Raw genomic sequence first — 19,163 nt, 5'->3', positions numbered from 1 at the left:
ACAGGAGAATGTACCTACTCATGCGGATTTGAGCCAAACCGAATCGAGATTTTTGGTTTTTGGTTCACTTTTGGTTTTGAATTCGGTTTGGTGCGAAATGCTTTTGAAAATCAATTTGGTTATTCGTTCGGTTTGAACGAACAGAACAGTTAACCGATCTTTTAAAAATAAATAATAAATAAATAATACCAAACCAAACAAGACCAATATTAACCAAACTCAATCAAACTGAACCCCAAAAAAAATCTTGGTTAATTTTGGTAATTTAAAACCAAAATTAACTGATAGCCAAACCGTAATATTATTCAGTTTATTTCGGAATTATTTTTAAAAACTACAGTAAACTGAAAACCAAAAAAAAAAAATGACTCGGTTTGGTGTCGGAAAACCGAAGTAGCAGGCCTAAATATCATTTATTACAAAAACTGATCTCATCTTGATATTTAAAAGAAACCGAAAGAAGAAAAACATTCAAAGACTTCAATGACTAAACTTTATGAACTTTTTGTTTCAGTCACTTCCCCATTTTCGGACAACGCTTTCTTTAGCAGAGACCTGGCTGTCCTTCCATATCTCCTCTGAGCTAGCACCATTCACTTTAGAAGCTTGTCTTCCCATGAGCTTGGAGCTTAAAGAAGTCAAACCTTCTCGTGTTCCTCGCAGCGCGTACAGCAACGGGTTTAACACAAATGCAGCCATTACTTCACCTTTCGCAACTATCATATACTGCCAACCATTACACAAGCCCCCCAAAAAGAAAAAAAAATCAAACCATCAACAAACAAGTCTTTCTCTTAGTAAGGAAAACAAAACACATACCACGAAAAGTATTGCTAAGAGAGTAATGGTGATCTGTTGTGCTTCATTCCAGAAATGATCACCACTGAACCAGCCGCCGCCGCCTCCAAACCAGCCTCCTCCTCCTCCCTTGCCACCATTTCCGTCATCACCGGATTCTTCTCTCTTCTTAATCTCTTTGTCCCACTTGTCGAACTCATTTTTCTTCCCACCAAGAGCGCTTTCCAGTGCTTTACGAGCTTGCTCCTGCAAACAATCAAAAAATAAATTGAAGAGCAAAAGGGTATTAGCCACCAGGCTATGATGCTAACCTTCTCCGTCTCTAAAACACATCACTTCTCTTTTGTTCTATCAGGAACAACAAAAGGCAATCAATCATATTTGGCAAAAGAAAATGCTTGAGAAGAGATTAAGTCTTAAGCTAAAAAGGTGTGATTATGTAATTACTAAAGGAAGTTATAGCTAAAACAAAGTAGTTCATGTTATATATATCCATAGAAAGTAGCAAAGGTAAGAAACTGTTATGCTCATATACCAATACAGCAAATCAGAGTGATAAGACTAATGCAAGGCTATAACAAAAACACAGACAGAAGAAGAACACTCAAACCCTCACGCACTCCACTTTAACTAACTCACAAAAGCCTAATCAACTGCTACATCAAGTTTTAGACTACCCTATAGCAAAGAGTTGGGCAAATGCATCCAGATTCTGTTCAAAGTCCATCAATACGAACTCTGGATCCATTTTAGATAAAGAACCACTCCTCTTATCCTGAATAATTCTCAAGTTCCAGAGTCACAAACAAAGAAAATGTTTTGTTTTTATGCGATAAAATTGAAAACCCATAAACCTTCCAGACAATTCGATTACTTCCCTATTAATCTTTAAGCAATTACTTTGAAACCCATTTTGCTTTACACACAGACAATTAAAGGGAAGTAAGTAAACTAACCTCCCTCTGGTTGCCGCCGGAGAAAAGACAAGAGAATCTGCCCTTGCATTTGGTAACTGAGGTTCTCAGAGAGAAGACATAGTTTGAGTCGAGAGTAGTCCGGCACCGGAGAAGGGACGAGGAAGAAGGAGGGTTTATCAGCAGCTGTCGAATTACGTGTCCCATCTCTTATCCTCAACCAACCACAACTAAATGCTTCTTTCTGTCTTTTAACCGATGTCTCTTTACATTTGTACTTCGCAGTTTTGTTACAGTTTGCTTTTTATCATAAAATTTTAATAACCTTTTCCTTTAAATTTATCTCATTAATTTTTTAATGACGCTATAAACATAGATTAGTACTCCTGCATTGATTTGTTTGCCTATGTCAGGTACAAGACTTTTTTTTTTGCAAATGTTTTTTTCTTTTATTCCGCTTTGTCAATTTTTGATGAAACTAAAGAGTTTGAAGGAGCTGATTGAGAATGTTTTTTCACTTCACTGCACTTGGAAATGAAACAAAGACATGAACCAAATGTACTCTCAAGAGACTCAAAAAGACATTAAGAAGAAGAAAAAAAAGATCCCTCTCACTATTAAGATCATCAATGAGTTCATCTATATCTATCATCTATATATACCTCAAACCAACCCACATTCCCTTTCCTCTTCACACTTATTCACTTCCCAACAAGAAGAAGACAGAAAGGGTATCCATCCACTCACTCTCCCAGTAACTAACTCCAATTCTCTCAATCTATGCGAAGTTCTTCGTTTTGAGGCCTGAGTTTGATGATTGTCAGATGTGGGAACACAACTAGGCATGCCATGAACAATGTGAACTGCATTCATCAAAAACATAAAACCATTTACTGTATTGTATCTACAAGAATAACGATTTATATATAAGTATGGTCTAAGAGGTCATACCAGAAGAGGGAGAGTCAAGAATCCCCATATAGGCCACAGAGCAAAGGAGAGCCTGCATTTAACAATACTTTCTCAGACTCAAAAAACTCCCGGTGGTAGTTCCTAAGATATGGGGTTTGTTTCACTTACAGGCAGAACGAAATGATGCCAAGGAGGGTGATGAAAGGCAGAGCAGAGATACTCCACAGCTCCCATTTCTCATCGAACCTCCTCATGCTCCACGACAACAAACTTTCGTAGATTATGATCACAACGTTCACACCAATTCCCAACATCCCCAAAAACAAAGGCATCCTACAAACCAAGACAAACGATTGCATTAAGTATGTTTTCAGCAAGACCCATCATCCAAAACAATGTTGAAACTGCAAAAAACTACATCAAAATCAATCTGCATTATCAAAACCACCTAAAAGGAAAGGCCTTTCCATAATTAACTCAAGGTTCATTTCATCCTACTTTGATTGATTACAATAAACCAACATAAGATCAAGAAACAATAAAAAGCTGTGACCTTTTGATCCGAGCATCGTGTAACAAGATGTAGATCATATTGGAGTGCATGTCTCCAAAATAAACGATGAACACAGCAGAGGCAATCCAAAGCACATTCTCCAGAACCTCGACCCAAGTCTTACACCTAGGACTCTCGAGGGAGAAAGGCTGGTGCCTAGAGCAAGCATCGTCCTCAAGATCATCCCCACCAGAAGCATATCCTTGGCTGTGCCTTTGCCTAATGTAGCCGCCACCACCACGCGGAGTTCCACCAGACATGATAGTATTCCCACCTACCTCCTCTGCAGCAACAGAGCCTACACAATCCCTAGAGAACCATTCCATATAAAAATTCAATCTTTCTTTTGAAATTACAAAATTATGATATCAAAAGATCTGAAGAAAGATGAATTCTCGTCGAATTCACCAGATTTTGAGAGATCGGAAACGGGAATTGAGAGCTGAGAATGAGAGAAGGAAGAGATTGAATTAACCTGAGATTGAGAGAGCTCGTGGTGGAAACCCTAAGAAGCGATCCCAATTCTCTTAACAAATGTTTGAGAAAAAGGAGGAAGCTTGAAGCTTTTAGCTTTTGGGAAGTGAAAGCGTGAGACTTGTTGTAACTGAACCGTTTTCAAAGGGTTGGGAGCTGAGACTTGACCGTACGACGTCGTATTTCGCTTCATCCCTTTTTCTATTATGTATTTTAAATTTCACAAAACCACATTCCATTGATAGATTAGAGAGGAAAGTGAAAACTGATGGATTTAGTCTTTTTTGGTATGAGTCGCACCAAAAAAAAAAAGTCTTTTTTGGTATGCCAGTTTTATTTATATATATTATATACGAAATATGGGCTAGGGATGGATTTTCCATGAACAGAGACGGCCTTAAGGCAAATCAAAGCAAACATTCGCTTGCGGTTACCAATTTCACTGGAAAGTATAGCTTTTAAAAACAGTCAATTTTTCTGAAAAATGTATAAAACCAGCCACTTTTTCTCTTCTCGATTGCGGCCTTAAGTGAATATGTTAATCTCAGGACCGGCTCTGCCTCTGAAGCTTACTGAGTCATGTTGGTTGTCTCCGGAGCTTTGAACCATGCAGCTGGGAAAAAAAGTATGACTTGGAAGCTTGGGTTCGTGCATTAGGGACTTGAAGGGAGTTCGTGTCACGCTTCAACTCTACCGACTATCAGTTTTGAAAGCTTGAGATCAGATACGGTCATAACAAAGTACATCTCTCAATGCTTTTCGCGTCATTAGTAAATATGTTCGATCTTTGTGTACTTTACTTATTTTTTAGTGCAGAGAAACGAAGACCAAGTTGTAATTTTCAAAAATATATACCTCAACTAAAATTTTATGTTATCTTTTAACCATATGTTACTCACTGGTCATATGTGTGTTCAGATTCGATTTCATTACGGGATAATCATCAGACCACAGAAAATCTGTGGCTATTATTGAGATTGGTGTCAACCTACAAACAAATATATAAACCAAATGCACATAAGTTCTTAACTACAAACAAATTGTGTAAGACCCCTAACGAAATTGGCTGGAATAACAAGAGTCGAGAGGGTCCATATATGACCGGGACATGATTTGTTGAGCATAAAATATCAGATTAGGGACCCTGAACAATTAGTGTGTTTGTCTACAGAACAAGAAAAATAAACATTTCCATCTATCTGTCTACGTATATGTATATCCCAAAAACCAATATACGTTGATTAGACTTGTTGACAAGTAAATAAAACGTTAATTTCACTTGACTCAGAACAACCCACATGGTTTGATTCTCTGTCAATCACCCTATTCATCTCCTAATCCACATTATTCAATTTGTCTCCGTTCTTATCATTGTCTTGGCGTTTGATCATACGGCTTAATTTGGTGTATATTAAAAGGGTTCTTACCCAGTGATTAAATAAATTACCAAAATTGTGACTAGCTAGAGGTAATGATTTGTTACTAGTTTTGCTCTAGTATCACCACCGAATCAATCGCTTAAACAACTATCAGAACAATGCCACATGTATAATACAATATTTATCCTTCATACCATCACGAAGCTATATTATATGCAGCTCGGCTAATTATGCCATGTGAAGCTAGATTAGTCAATATTTTGTACACCCCAAGCTAGTCCCGTTTTTCATATTATTTATCTTCTCCACAATATTTATCCTTCTCCACACCAAATTACAAGATTTTAAAGTTATATAAGAAAAAATAGTTATATGAGAAAATGTTTAAAACGTACGCATAGCATGCATTCCATTTTATTATTATAAAATAAAATTTTATATTATTATAAATTATATTTACTTCTATTCAATTGAAATATGTCTTAGAGAATATTAGAGAGGACTCATTTGTCATCCTCTGCCGCTTCCTTATAAATAACACATATGAGCCATTAAAGAGTCCCACAAACGCAAAAGACTTTAAAACATAGTAATGAATATGGCAACCGAAGAGAAACCAAAAAAGAAGAAGAGTCTCATGAGCTTCTACAAGTTCTCCACTACCACATCGAAGCAGTCACTCATAAACCCTAAATTCAAACCCAACAAAGACTCGATCCCACCATCATCACTATCGCAAGAAGATGCATCAAAACCCATAGTCCCCCGTCCAAACAAAATGCCAAACCATCTGGTGAGAGACATCTTCGAGTTAGAGACTAGTAGTAAAGAGAGAAAGAAAGGCGGTGATGGTGGTGGTGCGGCGGAGGAAGGGAGAAAATCGGTGTCTCACGTGGAGAGGGATACAACGGCGAGGATAGCCGCGGCGGCGGAGATGTTAACGGTGAGGATATTAGCGGCGGACATGCCGGGGTTTATGCAGGCACATGCGTTCAGGTGTGCGAGAACGACATTAGATAGTTTGGAGAAGTTTAGTTCCAAGCACATGGCTTTCAATCTCAAGAAGGTAACACTTCTCTTCTCTTCCTTTCTCGTGTTTCTTTTTGTTCCTTTCTCCTATTTTATCATTTGATTAAATGCAAAAGTATATCACTAGATGCGGGTTTTCATGAATAGAAAATAAAATTTGCGATGCCAAAACTTACAATATCGCTAAAATATGATATAAAAAAATGTGGATTAATAGATCTACGTACAGTCTAGTGGTTGCAATTGCATCAGAAGCATCTATTGTGTTTTCATATTGGTCATTGTGATTTGATTGGAGTGAGGTCTATGATATATACACAACAAATAACAGATATTTAAACTCATTTTGTGTGTTTAGGTTCAGCATTTGACAGTGTTTTAGAACGTCTATAAAGTTGAGCATTAAATGTGTGATATTATAGTCTTAGAATTATTGTAGACGATTAAATAGGTGGAATGGGTATACAAATTAATGAGATTAATATAGCTTCTATTGGATTTTTCGTTCAGTCCACATTTATACGAACAACTAGTCAGAAAACTCATTTTCAACACCAAACATCTAAAATGAATACAAAGTATGAGGGGGAAAGAGACACATCATGCCGCTTAACCAATTCCTTTTTCATATCAATCAAATGACTGGTGTCTCCATGAGCTGCAAAAAAAAAAATTTAATGTGGGTGAATAAATAATGTTTGGTCCTCAAAAAAACCATGCGGTACTCTTTCACTCTTATCCCTTTGTTATTTTCAACTTATTTTGGATCCTTCTTTTGTTGTTCCACGTTAAGGAACGCTGTGCTTTGACTATAAGCTCTCTTGGCAATTATTTTTGTTGACAATTAGTAAATAGAAGAATGATTTTTATAACTATGTACACTAAAAAGTGTACAAAACAAATATTCTGCTAAAGATGTTTCCTATCATGAACATTCAAATGTATAACATAATGGTGGAACAACTGAAGAACTAGCATCGAAATCATATTTCAAAATATCACAAAATGCTAGAAGCTTTGTTATAGAAAATAAACATTCTTTTGGTCAACAACTTAAAAAAAAAATTAAGTGCACATACAAAGAAAAGACATAGCAAGAATGATCTGAAAGCCTTTTCAAAAAAAAAAAAAGATTTTAAAACCGTGAAGACCAATTAATTAACTGATGGATCGAGTTGCATTTTAGAAACATATCATGTCAATGATGAAGAACAAAGTTACGAAAGATGTTCAGTTAATTAACTGAATTACATAAGAGAAGATGCGAAGGTTTATGATTCATTCATGCATGTTGTATATACAAACATAATAAATAGGTTGTAATGTAAGTGAGATATGAAAAACAAAATGCAGGAATTTGACAAAGGGTATGGACCAGCATGGCATTGCATAGTGGGGTCAAGTTTCGGGTCATTCGTAACACATTCCACAGGTTGTTTTCTTTATTTCTCAATGGACAAACTCTACATTCTCCTCTTTAAAACCAAAGTTCGTTCTACCTCTCCCCATTGATTTTCTTTCTTTCTTAGTCGTTGTATTATTATATTTGTTTTATTTTCTTCCTTGTAGGATGTAACTTGTACCAATCATATTGAAAAGGCTTACTGTAGATTCCTACCCTTTATTTTACTGTAATGTATTGTACTGTTATTAAAAGAGTTGGAAGAAGGATTTGAACCCTAGTTTTATTTGTGGGTTGAGTTTGTTTGGATTATATGTATATGAGCGTACGTCCAACAAAAGAAAATCAACTCGGAAGATCTTATTCCTTGAAAGATTGAAATAATGTGATTAAGATTCCGGAAATGTAAGAACTAACGAAAGGCTATAGGTGAGCAAGAGTGGAGCTAAATATTACGGCTAATGATATACTAGTTATTGGGGACAAATCCTTTCTAGGAGACAGCTTGACGTAAGCATAGACAAGCCTCACTGGGTTCAGTTATGAATGAGACTTTGTTATTATAGTTATAAAAAAAACCTTTGCCTATATATCGATCCCTCTCCCGTGCGCATTCAGAATATACCACTCAAACTATTTGGTCTTCGACTTTAGCATAATAATGACTAATTCCATATAACGGATCTGCAAAAAGTAAAAAAAAACACTCGTTTATCAGGATAACATGCAAACCTTTTTTTTGAAATATAAATTTTATTCAATCCGATAAAAGGCGATTCAGATGCCCGATTTGAAAAAAAATTCCAAATCAATGTATTACAAACTACTTTCGCCCATCCACTAAACTCGATACATTCCACTAGTTCGTTTTTTAAATTCATACCGATTGACGTTCTCAACCATCAACAATGACCACATAAAAGTGAAATTCTTCTCGTTGCCAAAAAAATAGGAAAAAACAAAGAGCAAACATAACTTACTGCCTGTTTCTTTGATTTGTCCTAACTGTCGCAATGACCCAATGGACATGCGCTACGCGAGTTTAAATTATTCATTTCAAAACCAAAGGAGTAGCTAATCCTTTTTGTAACTCCGGTTTGGCAAACCGGCCTCTCATTCTAATTAATAGGTAAGATTCGGTTCACATAAAAAAGTGGTTAACGAAGAAGGCCCAACCCACTTGCATCTCTCTCGAGACTTGTTTTGTTATTCCATCCTCGCTCGCTCACTCCTCTCTCAAATCCTCTTCGCATCGCATCCCTCAGGTTTGTTTGTGTTTGATCCCAACGTAGATCGTCTTAGAGTGATGATGAATCAAATCAAAACCGATTGCTAGCTTTCTGTTCGTGTTTGAGATTGGGGAACTGATTGATATGTTATTGTGCTTATGTCGAATTTGACTTTGAAAAAAAAAATCCCCAATTGAAATCCTTTTGATTTCGATTATAATGATTAGTAATAATAAATGATTGCAGGGTGGATAAAATGGCAGCATCAGGGTTCCAAGCGTTCTTGAACAGTCCGGTTGGACCTAAAACAACCCATTTCTGGGGTCCTATCGCTAACTGGGGCTTTGTTGCTGCTGTACGTCTTCTTCTTCTTTTTATCAATCAAACCACTGTGGATGGATTCACTCTTTGTCGTTTTGAATTTTTGATTTTGAACAACTAATAGGGTTTGGTGGATATGCAAAAGCCCCCTGAGATGATCTCTGGAAACATGACCTCAGGTAAGAAATATTATTATTATGAAGAAGGGTTTATTAGCTAAGCTAAGCCTCTCTCTCATTACATTTGTTTTGTTACAGCCATGTGCATTTACTCTGCATTGTTCATGAGATTTGCATGGATGGTGCAGCCACGCAACTATTTACTACTTGCCTGCCATGCTTCCAATGAGACTGTTCAGCTCTATCAGCTCTCGCGTTGGGCTAGATCCCAAGGGTAAGTTCTATAACATCTCACACAGAACCATATATGATATATATATTCAGCTAATAAACAAACAAGTTTTACTTTTAGAGACGAAGCCAGTATGATGCAATATGCTTGTACAGTTTCTAGCTTTAGCCTTGTGTTTCTAGCTTATTCTGAAAATCATCTAAACGTGCTTAATGACAGGTATCTATCCTCAACTAAAGAAGAGGAGAAACCGGCTCAGTAAAGCTTTCTTCAACCCCTGCTTCCGATGATCAACGGATCATCAGCATATCAGTTCTTGGAAATTAATGAATCCTTGATCCATCTATTTTTCATTTTCCTTTGAAACGTGTTTGTCTTCTGTCCCCAACCTATGGATGATTTACTTGTTGGATCCTTCATTGACATATATCTCTTTTGTTTGAAATAAGTATACCGCTTGTAATAAAATTTGGGACCAGTCGCAAAGTCCACATTTCGTCTTCATATGTTTTATAAGAGTTTATTATAAATTCCATTTTGATAGTACATGAAATAACATAATAATAAAATTCTTTAACAAACATAATAACAGTACCCTCTGGCCTCTGCAATTCAAAATAGGCAATCAACAGCAACAGTTTGATTTCTCTAAAAGCATCATTGTTGTAACTTTCTTTCTAGCTACAGATTTGAGAGAGAGACACCAGGTTGTTGCTTTGAGTGAACATTGCCAGAACCCTGATCCACCCATGTTGAGATCAGGTGATGAGCTATGGCAGTTGGACCCGGGATGAACATAGGAGCGAGCTCACCGCTCTCCACATTGAAATCAGTTGACAGACTCTGGTTTCTCTCCACACCTTTACACATCTGCTCTATCTTTGAAGCCGCTGTTCTTTGCGCCTTCCTGTATTCCGCAAACGACACTGCTTTCTTCACATCTTCTCTACTGTGCCATTGAGCATCTGCCGCAACATTAAACAAAAGGTCAACGTGATGAAATGTTGAGAAACTCTGAGCAGGAAGTGGAAGTCACTCTACCTTCTAACTCTTCCTTGTCTACGTTTATGTCAAGAGTCTTGGCGAAAGCAAAGAACCCAACCATCAACTGGCAGGGCATGCAACTTGGTCCAACTGCGATTTAAGACAAGCATATCCTCGTTTCTAAAGCATTTTTTGGCATTAGAAACAAAAGTTCCTAAACTAAGTCAACTTACCAGGCCAAGGCTGAGAGCTGTGATAGACAACTTCTCCTACTTCAATGCCAGTCTCTTCCCATGTCTCTCGCCTCACAGCCTCTTCTAAGCTCTCCCCTGGCTATCAGAATCATCATATATAATAACATACACACAACAGAGAAGGCTTGTCTGCTTTCATTCATACCTCAATAAACCCAGCTAAACAACTCCACATCCTCGGCACAAACCTCGCTTGCCTACTCAAAAGCGCGCGGTCATTCTCTCGATCAATAACCAACATTATAACAACCGGGTCAACCCGGGGATAAACCCGCTTTTTGCAAGCCTCGTTAGAACACTGCTTTCTTCTCCCAGCTTCCTTCGGAACAGTTGAACCTCCACAAGCTCCACAAAAGAGTGAGACTTTGTGCCATTCAAGCAACGCTCTCGCCTGTCATTATCATCATAACAATACATAATCTCAATATTAAAGGAGGAGACTTTAAAAAGAAGATACTTTCAACATACATGTCCTGCAATAGCTAACTCATCCATAGCGCGTTGATCCTCCCAATCAGCAGCCACCATTAACGTCCTAACCTCGACGAAACAGAGCTTCCTACTCGCTAACTCCAAAACGACGCCGTGTTCTTCTTGAGACGACACGTCGACCGCCCAGTATACTAAATCTTCCTCCACCTTGGGTCCTAAATACACGAGCGAGTTCTCGTCGAGATCAACCCCGCGAGTCGCTAACAGAGCCTTGCAATCGGATAAGCTGATCCATCCCAGATGCCAGAGAGGCGTCGTGTCTCCGCCGCTGGAGAAGACCAGTGGGCGGCCTTTGCTAAAGGGGAGGACTTTGAAATCGGGGGAAGGCGTGGGGTGATTGGGGATTGAAGGGATTAGGGATTTTAGGGATTTGAAAGCGGAGGAAGGTGAGAAGGAGTCGGTGGATTTTGGGGTTTTGGATCTTAAGGGGTTGCCTGCGTACGCGTGGGTTCTTAGGTTCATCGTGAGAGTGTTGTTAGTCCGTTCGGCTAAGTTCTAGAGTTTACAGATCTGAAGAGAATGTGATACGAAGAAGAAGAAGAAGAAGAGAGAAACAGAGCATCTCTGTTTTCTTTCTTCTCCCCCGCGCTTGATGAGAAACGATGACTCCGACGAGTCTGTTCCTCACACGTGTCGAGCTATTTCTCTCACACGTGTCGAATTTGCAATCAGTTAACCGCGCGCAAACCGACGGAGATATTTTAATTTATTATTTAAATACAACCATACAAGTCTCTTTTTTTTTTTGAACAACCCATACAAATCTCTCAAAGACTAGTTATATAATGCTTTGATGTTATACATCTTAAAGTGAAAATACGAAGGATCCAATCCAAATCAATGAAACTCTCAAGAGTTTGAAGGGGTTAATTTAGTGACATAAGTGAAAAGCCTTTTCAACCTTGGAGGCCGAGGTTGGATGTTAACCAAGCGCACAACTCATCCATCTCCTGTGGGATGGTGTAGTGACCAAGTCCACTATAGGCTTTGAACGTTGTCTTCTTAAACCCATGTGATATCAAGGCCTCTGAAGATTTCTCCCCAAACTTGTACGGCACCACATCATCACCTGGAAAACCAAACATAATCTTCAAAATGTAACCCTTCTTTTACTTGTATCGTGATGAAACATTTTCAAAGTTTTCAAGGGTAATATTACCTTTTCCATGGCAAACTAAAATTGGTAAGGACGCAGCTCGATTCTTGATCTGTTCCTCTTCTAGTTTGCCAGCCAGTGTCCTTTGAAACAAAGGATAATAAACATACCAAAGTCATTCAAATATCCAGTTAATTTATAAAAAAAGTTCTTAAACTAGAAGAACGTTTAGGGACAAAGAGGAAACTTTACTTAACACAAGGAAGCCAACCGCTTAAGCCTATGGCTGTGCTTAAATTGATAGGGTAAGGATTGCCATTTCCATATTTACCGACTGCAAAACAAGTCGCTGAGTATAGAGACGTCCCCGCACCCATGCTGAACCCTCCAACACCTAACTTAACTTTGAGCAATGAAATATAACACACTTCTTTAGAAAAATGAATTTCAAAAATAATGTCTCTCTCTATATTTGAACTTTTACTGTTCAGTTACAACAATGTACCATACATCAAAGTTCTAATTGTCTTGCTTACTAGATCTTTTTACTATTTAAGTAACCACATGGAGGAGAACAAAGAGGCGAGTTTGCAAGGAAAACTTACTGTCAGAAGGCTCATTCGACAACAAATTTGCAACATGTGCGGCAGCCACGTCCAGTCCTTCTACATCATCAGGTCCATCTTCATTGATGCCCACAACATCAAACCCTGCATATAATTACAGAAGCAACTCATCAAACCCTCCCTCTCTATTTCGATTAGTACTACTTTCCACTAACCAGAATGTAAGACTGCGTGCTATGTAGCAAAATAACTTACAAGCTGTGGAGGGAAAACCACCAAATAAACTTATAGGTTGAGAAGGAGCAGTCGGGCATATCCATTTGATCTACAACACAGATAAAAAGATGAGTTAGTATTGATAAAGGTAAAGTAATAGGAACATGATTAAGGCAACTGCTGAGGATCACCTAAAGCTTATAACTCACATTGGGAAGGGGAAGGGTCTCCAAAAGCTGAGACCAGCTGCAGTCAGGTTAAAAATAAAAAAAATAGACTTAAGGTCTTGACTGCCAAATTTTTAAACTGACTGAATCATTCAGAAAAGGCTTTGGATCTAGACTATGATGCTAAATAATATTCCAAATTGAAAAACCAGTGGCAGACATACCTAGAGCCATTGTCGCCAAGACCATGTAACCAGACAATAGTAGCTTGGTGTTTCCCTTTGGGCCTAACCACATGAGTTTTCCCAAACTCTACCGCTCTTCCTAAAATTCTTCCTGAAATAACTGAGAGTTAATTTTGTTCTATGTTTCTTCATTTTGAACTCACACAAAAGAGGAATATACTAACCTGAACCAAGTGCAGCACCAGAGATACTCATTTCGGATAACAAGCAATGCTGAGAAGAAGCACTTGGGGAAAGCAACACAGTCTAGTTCAGACCAATATCAAAACGATATATTACAGAAGTAGATGAAGAAAGTATTGGTGAAAGTCACAGGACAAAACAGAAATAGATGTTACCTGAGACCGTGCCTCGGCTATAGTTTATCGACGGAGAAGTCTAAGGAAGCCAGTGGCTCAGCAGCAGCCAGCAAGCAACCCATTAAACTTTTGATATGGCTTGCACTTACATTTTTCTTAGCGCCCCCACTATTAATTAGTTCTTTTCACTTTTATCCCCATCCTTTTGTTTTGATCCAGTCTGTCCCATAACAATAGAATTTGGGAGATTCGGTTTACTTTTGAACCAACCAAACTTGGTTAAGGCTTTACAATCCTAATTCCTAGGATTGTACTTTCTGGTGTTATGCTTCTGTCTTGGTGTTCGGTTTTTGGTTCACTTCGGTTCGATATAGAAATTGTTTGGTTATTTATGAAATTAGTTTGGTTTTGTTTCTTTATTTCGGTTTTCAGTTTGGATACAATGTTAGAAAGGAACCAACTAATATTCTACAAATTTTTGGATCTAATTCGGTATCGGTTTTTAAGATAATGATTCTCAGTTCGGTTTCGGTTTATTTAATTGAAAGGTAATTTATTTGAAACAATCAAATCTATTTTGTTCAATGCTGGTTATAAATTGTGCTTATTTTACATATTGATTTTGAGTTGGACTTTAGCTTGGTAGAATCACTATTTCATTTCAGATGCGAGATAGCTTCCAGTTAAAACCATAACCTTGTGTTCAATCCTATTAATAAACTGTCTGATTATTACATACCAAATGAACAAAACCAAAACTCTACCGTGGAGAAATGGGAGATATGATACTAGAACAAATAGACGGCAAACGAAAATTCCTTTCCCTCTGAATATGCAACCTCGGTACCTCCACAACACGTCGCACACCAGTAGTTGCATCATCATCATCGCCCGCAGCCAAAAGATCGACCACAACAAGCTGCGAATCCGGCGGCTCACTCACCGGAACTCTCCCTTCAAGCATCTCAATCACCATAGCCATATCAGGCCTATTCTTAGCCTTCTCCTGTATACACCAAAGAGCCACACACACCAGCTTCATCACTTGCCCTTCATCACCTGCCTCCACCCGTTCATCTACAATCTCCATTACCTTTCTTTCTCTCATCTTCTGGTTCACTATCCTCGGAAAGTACTCCAGCTTCTTCTTCTTGCTCTTCTTGTTCGTGTTTTTGTTTGTCTCCTCGACCTCTACCTTCATAATACTCCTCCTCCCTCCGATCATCTCAAGCAACACGATCCCATAGCTGTAAACGTCAGACTTTTCAGAGATACCGTGTTCAAGAAGCCACTCCGGGGCTAGGTATCCGCACGTGCCGCGAATCTCCGTCACAACTCGGCTCTCGTCTCTAGCGATCAGCTTTGAGAGTCCGAAGTCCGTAACCACCGCTCTGTAGTTTTCATCGAGGAGAATATTCTCTGGCTTCACGTCAAGATGCAAGATCTTTGACCTACAGTCATGGTGAAGATAAGCTAGGGCTTTCGCTACATCGACAGCGACTTGGTACCTTTGGTCCCACGTCAAGCATCCTCTTGATCTCCGGTTCCGGAAGATCCAGACGTCGAGAGACGAGTTAGGTATGTACGCGTAGACGAGGAACCTCTGGCGATTCACGGACGAGTAACCGTAGAGACGAACTAGATTCTTGTGCTGCACGGAAGCTATGGCGGCCACCTCTGACCTAAACTCTCTTTCTCCTTTCTCCTCTCCTTCGATTCTCTTCACGGCCACTTGGCTTCCGTCTTTGAGGACTCCTTTGAAGACGGACCCCGACCCGCCTTTTCCGATCTGGATCCGGAACCCGTCGGTGGCTTCTTCGAGATCCTCGAGCTTGAACTTGGTCGGGACTCCGGCGACTTTCCGGAGGAAGCTGTACTCGATCCGGAGCTCTCTGCCTTCGGAGACGTACTTTGACACTAGGATCTTCCTCTCTCTGTTGTAGCGGCGGCGGATTACGAGGAAACAGATCACGGCGAGGATCAGGGAGATGTCGACGCCGGCGATGAGGTAAAACGTTTTGGAGAGTTTTAGAGTAACTCTGGCGGTGATTATGACGGTGAGGAGGGCTATGATGGATATGGTGGCGATTATGTTTGCTTTCTTGTCCTCCATTACAGGCTTTAGAGCTTGTCTGACTTCATTTGAGCATCTCGTGAGCTGAATTCACAAGGAGGAAGGCAATATTTTAAATAAAATATATTAAAAAGACACAACAGGTTGTATCTTATTGTGTTTTTTTTTCTTGTGTTGAATTGAATTATATTTTTAAGTTGTTTGTCTGCAATTGAGATTCCGTGTTTTTAAATAATATTTTATTTTTAATTTGTAATATCAAAAGCAAAAAAGAGTTGTTGGACTCATGGCCAATTGGAATATTTTTGGTTAAACAAATATTATAAAGTTATATTTTATATAGAGACGTATATTGTACAATGTACAACTATAAGTTAGGTTTGTCATAAATTATCTTAAATGAGTCATTGTCTAACATGTGCAAGTTGTGGTAGGTTATATTGTTCAATTTTAAGAGTAGTATTTTTGTAAATTTATATTTGTAATTATGGAAAGTGATATGCCAAAAAATATAATTTGACAAATTCTACAACTTCAATCGATCTGAGTGCGTGCATCAAAAAAAAATTCATTAGGGAAAACTGCCATATACAGTATAAAATTTAACGTGTATTCTATTTTGGTCAGATTCAAAATTTTAATTTTGTATAATCCTAATGTGTGGTCAGATTCAAATCGGTTGGTTTGTCTACCTCAAGGACAAAAGTATATCAAAAACTAAAATATAGTACATGTAATATTTGCCGGACGTGAGCATTTGTTGACTTTGAAAATGCAGCTGAAATGTAATAATTTAATAAATTAGGTTTGCCTTCGCAGACTGGTTTCGCCGGTCGGAAACATGCCTTAATTGGTGGACTCGCGCTTATTTACATAAACTATCGGTTGAACCCGTTGTGCCATCTTCGATCGATTTTGCTTAATCTTTGAGCATATAAAAAGAATGTGTATGTTATAATTTTGAGCAAAAAAGTTTTGCACGAGAGAACATCGTTAAATATTACTCCCTCCTCCATTTCTAAAAGATCAACGTTCTAGAGAAAACTTTTGTTTCAAAAATATACATATTTTATATTTTCAATGTAATTTTTGTTAACTAATAATAAAAAATTGTGAAATTTCAATAATTAATTACATTTTTTAAAATTTATTGGTTTTAAAATTTAAAAAATATAAAATTACAAAAAATTATATATTTATAGCTAAATTTCAATATGTTTTATTAAAAAATATAAAAATTCTAAAACATAGATCTTTTAGGAACGGATAGAGTATAATTTTGTTTTTATTTTTATTAGGGAAAAAGACTTTGTTTTTGTTTTATTTTCTTCTGTATTTTCCAAGTCAACGCTTGGTTATGGTTAGTTTTTTTTGGGGTCAAAGGTTACGGTTAGTTAAAAGTTAAAACCGTGTATGCTTTGGTTGGCCTTCCATCTTTCGTTCATCACACTTGGTCAACGTAAATCAGTCATACGATATCACTTCTCATTGGTTGGCTGACAAACAAAAGATGCTTCCAATTTAATTTTATACTAATTTTACAGTTTGACTTCTTCAGATTAAACTTTAGTCGGAAGCTTTAACCACAAGAAAGGAACTGCAAACTCAAGATTGAGCTGAGGATGATTATTCAAATAAATTGCTTCCATGTATTGGCTTTTTCAAGTACAATCGTAATTGGTAGAGTGATTTCTAAGAACCTTTGAATCTTCAAAAGTCAAAACAGGTTTTAAAATGATTGGATATGCCTGCAATAAAAGCCGTGAAGAAAAGTTTGATATCGATTTATGGATAGCACATGGACTTTGATACTATATATGGGAATGGGAAGATAAGGTTTTGTTTGATATTTTTGGTGTAGGACATATTTCTGACTAGATATTTGTTTAAGCATAATCGAAAATTGTAAAAGAAGAAGTCTAATGTCATATGAACACAAGTTTTGACTTAAGAAAAAAGAGCGCATGTGCACCTTCAAGTTCGCTGCAAGGTTCCAAACAACACACATATCTTAAACTTTTGAAAGAGTTAATCCTTGCTGTTTATTTGTCAACGCTCGATATCTTGATTTGTAATGTATCCATGAAAATAGAATTATTAGAAATTGGTCAAACAATGTAACTTCTTGTTGTATGTGATTTTTTCATAAAGCTAATTGATCAAAAGAAAAAGAATTAACTACACTTACACTTACACATGATACATGTTTAGTAAATGTTCGTGTATAATTTTTGGAATATGCATGCATTGTGGTTGTGCCTTCACACGCACACTTTTGGTTTAAGATCATCTACATCTTTTTTTTTGGTCATCTACATGTTATTTTACATTTCAAAGTATTATATATATCCAAAGTATGATTCTACTGATCAAGATCACTTTAATATCATGTAGGGATATACTATAAGATTGGATAATTCTATAAGAAATTTAACTAGCCTGCTAATACTGGATATTAAAGTGATATTTAATAGGATCGTACATATTTTGGTAAATACTATTATTATATTTTCCTTGTTTTCATATTTTATCAACTCTTCTTGGAAGCCTAAGCGAATCTTAGTCTCGTCATCGAAAATTATAATAACAGCTTTAATATTTGAAAGCAAAGTTCACTGATCAGATTCATCATAACTTAAGCCACAACTTCGGGAATTTGAATATGCTATCTTAAATGTCTCTAAGGATATGCTTTGACTTTTGAACTCTTATATATATAGTTGAAACTGTGATGAATACAGAACCTTACATAACCGCAAAGTTGTCACGAAACCATACAAGGTGACATCGCCGATTATACTATTTGTTTACAAGTATGCAGAGGTTACAGATTAGTTCTCGGCCATCCGAAGAGTTTCTGATTAACCTCTTGCCGGATTCTTCAAGCCCCGACGATCTCTCGGTCTATGACGTCGCCAAGAAGGACCTGATGCTTCACAACAATAGTTACAAGTCTGTCAATGGAGAGAGAGCTATTCACATAATCCCTCTTGTTCTCTTTCTATGTGCTTTTGTTCTTTGGGCTTTTTCAAGTGCTCCTACTACTAGCACTAATAACATGCAAACGTAAAGCAACGACCTTTCGTTGATTTGTGAATAACGTTACGATCTATAATTTTAATTCGAATATTTGCCTATAATTGTATTGTTTATAAAATTTAATCACAATTTTGCCTATTGTAAAACTTGTAACACTCCTGGATCAATAACCTAATGTGATGTTTCATTTTGTTGGTAACATGTATATAAATTAATAAACCCGATGAAACATTATTTAAACGCCGTCGTTTCGAGCGGCAATGTAACTAAACCATTTCCAACTCGGTTCATAAATTGGATTCGGTTTAATCAGTAAACCTAACCGAACCGTACTTCTCTAATCCTTCGCTCGCTGTCTTCTTCTCTCCG

At 37.5% G+C, this 19,163-nt stretch overlaps 8 protein-coding genes across 14 annotated transcripts; 3 read left to right on the top strand and 5 right to left on the bottom strand.

The window, feature by feature from the left end:
* Positions 1-282: 282 nt before the first annotated feature.
* On the bottom strand, positions 283-1,996 carry LOC125583115. The gene is made up of 3 exons (XM_048749681.1): positions 1,755-1,996; positions 820-1,044; positions 283-726 (listed from the first exon to the last, which is right to left on the bottom strand). The coding sequence occupies exons 1-3, from the start codon at positions 1,917-1,919 to the stop codon at positions 511-513; spliced, it is 606 nt and encodes a 201-aa protein (XP_048605638.1). The 5' UTR covers positions 1,920-1,996; the 3' UTR covers positions 283-510.
* Positions 1,997-2,212: 216 nt separating this feature from the next.
* Positions 2,213-3,901, bottom strand: LOC106425737. 2 transcript variants are annotated; one of them, XM_048749684.1, is made up of 5 exons: positions 3,653-3,901; positions 3,178-3,486; positions 2,793-2,957; positions 2,664-2,715; positions 2,213-2,575 (listed from the first exon to the last, which is right to left on the bottom strand). In XM_048749684.1, the coding sequence occupies exons 2-5, from the start codon at positions 3,435-3,437 to the stop codon at positions 2,486-2,488; spliced, it is 567 nt and encodes a 188-aa protein (XP_048605641.1). In that variant the 5' UTR covers positions 3,438-3,486; positions 3,653-3,901; the 3' UTR covers positions 2,213-2,485. The 2 variants fall into 2 exon arrangements, with proteins under 2 accessions (XP_048605641.1, XP_048605643.1); XM_048749686.1 differs by having other exon boundaries at positions 3,178-3,475; positions 3,653-3,868.
* Positions 3,902-5,262: 1,361 nt separating this feature from the next.
* BNAA02G04700D lies at positions 5,263-7,741 on the top strand. Of its 2 annotated transcripts, none has more exons than XM_022695845.2 (2): positions 5,263-6,096; positions 6,570-7,221. In XM_022695845.2, the coding sequence occupies exons 1-2, from the start codon at positions 5,623-5,625 to the stop codon at positions 6,699-6,701; spliced, it is 606 nt and encodes a 201-aa protein (XP_022551566.1). In that variant the 5' UTR covers positions 5,263-5,622; the 3' UTR covers positions 6,702-7,221. The 2 variants fall into 2 exon arrangements, with proteins under 2 accessions (XP_022551566.1, XP_013674661.1); XM_013819207.3 differs by lacking the exon at positions 6,570-7,221 and adding an exon at positions 7,413-7,741 and having other exon boundaries at positions 5,472-6,096.
* Positions 7,742-8,575: 834 nt separating this feature from the next.
* Positions 8,576-9,866, top strand: LOC106425787 (mitochondrial pyruvate carrier 1-like). Of its 2 annotated transcripts, XM_048749695.1 has the most exons (5): positions 8,644-8,726; positions 8,938-9,045; positions 9,136-9,190; positions 9,269-9,404; positions 9,582-9,866. In XM_048749695.1, the coding sequence occupies exons 2-5, from the start codon at positions 8,947-8,949 to the stop codon at positions 9,622-9,624; spliced, it is 333 nt and encodes a 110-aa protein (XP_048605652.1). In that variant the 5' UTR covers positions 8,644-8,726; positions 8,938-8,946; the 3' UTR covers positions 9,625-9,866. The 2 variants fall into 2 exon arrangements, with proteins under 2 accessions (XP_048605655.1, XP_048605652.1); XM_048749698.1 differs by lacking the exon at positions 9,582-9,866 and having other exon boundaries at positions 8,576-8,726; positions 8,937-9,045; positions 9,269-9,408.
* A 2-nt stretch (positions 9,867-9,868) lies between these two features.
* On the bottom strand, positions 9,869-11,819 carry LOC106425785 (nudix hydrolase 19, chloroplastic). Its single transcript, XM_013866498.3, is given in 7 exon segments — positions 9,869-10,327; positions 10,404-10,496; positions 10,580-10,679; positions 10,746-10,991; positions 11,069-11,587; positions 11,590-11,730; positions 11,814-11,819. Coding segments are annotated over 7 exon segments (1,389 nt in total). The 3' UTR covers positions 9,869-10,043.
* LOC106425786 (acyl-protein thioesterase 2) lies at positions 11,811-13,844 on the bottom strand. 4 transcript variants are annotated; one of them, XM_022699874.2, is made up of 9 exons: positions 13,721-13,844; positions 13,547-13,628; positions 13,362-13,473; positions 13,180-13,216; positions 13,031-13,079; positions 12,794-12,898; positions 12,441-12,591; positions 12,252-12,331; positions 11,811-12,161 (listed from the first exon to the last, which is right to left on the bottom strand). In XM_022699874.2, exons 2-9 carry the CDS (start codon positions 13,575-13,577, stop codon positions 11,989-11,991), a joined length of 738 nt encoding a protein of 245 aa, XP_022555595.2. In that variant the 5' UTR covers positions 13,578-13,628; positions 13,721-13,844; the 3' UTR covers positions 11,811-11,988. The 4 variants fall into 4 exon arrangements, with proteins under 4 accessions (XP_022555595.2, XP_013721953.2, XP_048605630.1 ...); XM_013866499.3 differs by having other exon boundaries at positions 13,010-13,079; positions 13,721-13,841; XM_048749673.1 differs by having other exon boundaries at positions 13,547-13,608; positions 13,721-13,831.
* A 520-nt stretch (positions 13,845-14,364) lies between these two features.
* On the bottom strand, positions 14,365-16,074 carry LOC106425783 (probable receptor-like protein kinase At5g20050). The gene has a single exon (XM_048749651.1). The coding sequence runs from the start codon at positions 15,792-15,794 to the stop codon at positions 14,442-14,444; it is 1,353 nt and encodes a 450-aa protein (XP_048605608.1). The 5' UTR covers positions 15,795-16,074; the 3' UTR covers positions 14,365-14,441.
* A 187-nt stretch (positions 16,075-16,261) lies between these two features.
* Positions 16,262-18,903, top strand: LOC106425788. Its single transcript, XM_048749705.1, has one exon. It carries the CDS (start codon positions 18,571-18,573, stop codon positions 18,823-18,825), a length of 255 nt encoding a protein of 84 aa, XP_048605662.1. The 5' UTR covers positions 16,262-18,570; the 3' UTR covers positions 18,826-18,903.
* The last annotated feature ends 260 nt before the right edge of the window (positions 18,904-19,163 follow it).

This window comes from Brassica napus, chromosome A2 (assembly GCF_020379485.1).
Source record: "Brassica napus cultivar Da-Ae chromosome A2, Da-Ae, whole genome shotgun sequence".
Classification (NCBI taxonomy): Eukaryota; Viridiplantae; Streptophyta; class Magnoliopsida; order Brassicales; family Brassicaceae; genus Brassica; species Brassica napus.
This window is presented reverse-complemented; position numbering and strand designations above follow the sequence as displayed.

Excerpts from the sequence above, each read along its gene's own strand:
- LOC125583115 (XM_048749681.1), bottom strand. The coding sequence starts at position 1,919 with ATGGGACACGTAATTCGACAGCTGCTGATAAACCCTCCTTCTTCCTCG. Across the intron at positions 1,045-1,754 it reads CCGGCGGCAACCAGAGGGAG|GAGCAAGCTCGTAAAGCACT; the intron begins GTTAGTTTACTT and ends GATTGTTTGCAG. Across the intron at positions 727-819 it reads TCTTAGCAATACTTTTCGTG|TATATGATAGTTGCGAAAGG; the intron begins GTATGTGTTTTG and ends AATGGTTGGCAG.
- LOC106425737 (XM_048749684.1), bottom strand. The coding sequence starts at position 3,437 with ATGTCTGGTGGAACTCCGCGTGGTGGTGGCGGCTACATTAGGCAAAGG. Across the intron at positions 2,716-2,792 it reads GGCATCATTTCGTTCTGCCT|GCTCTCCTTTGCTCTGTGGC; the intron begins GTAAGTGAAACA and ends TGTTAAATGCAG. Across the intron at positions 2,576-2,663 it reads TCTTGACTCTCCCTCTTCTG|TTCACATTGTTCATGGCATG; the intron begins GTATGACCTCTT and ends TGATGAATGCAG.
- BNAA02G04700D (XM_013819207.3), top strand. The coding sequence starts at position 5,623 with ATGAATATGGCAACCGAAGAGAAACCAAAAAAGAAGAAGAGTCTCATG. Across the intron at positions 6,097-7,412 it reads TGGCTTTCAATCTCAAGAAG|GAATTTGACAAAGGGTATGG; the intron begins GTAACACTTCTC and ends AACAAAATGCAG.
- LOC106425787 (XM_048749695.1), top strand. The coding sequence starts at position 8,947 with ATGGCAGCATCAGGGTTCCAAGCGTTCTTGAACAGTCCGGTTGGACCT. Across the intron at positions 9,046-9,135 it reads ACTGGGGCTTTGTTGCTGCT|GGTTTGGTGGATATGCAAAA; the intron begins GTACGTCTTCTT and ends AACAACTAATAG. Across the intron at positions 9,405-9,581 it reads CGTTGGGCTAGATCCCAAGG|GTATCTATCCTCAACTAAAG; the intron begins GTAAGTTCTATA and ends GCTTAATGACAG.
- LOC106425786 (XM_013866499.3), bottom strand. The coding sequence starts at position 13,577 with ATGAGTATCTCTGGTGCTGCACTTGGTTCAG. Across the intron at positions 13,474-13,546 it reads TGGTGCTGCACTTGGTTCAG|GAAGAATTTTAGGAAGAGCG; the intron begins GTTAGTATATTC and ends CAGTTATTTCAG. Across the intron at positions 12,592-12,793 it reads GTCGAATGAGCCTTCTGACA|TTAAGTTAGGTGTTGGAGGG; the intron begins GTAAGTTTTCCT and ends CATTGCTCAAAG.
- LOC106425783 (XM_048749651.1), bottom strand. The coding sequence starts at position 15,794 with ATGGAGGACAAGAAAGCAAACATAATCGCCACCATATCCATCATAGCC.
- LOC106425788 (XM_048749705.1), top strand. The coding sequence starts at position 18,571 with ATGCAGAGGTTACAGATTAGTTCTCGGCCATCCGAAGAGTTTCTGATT.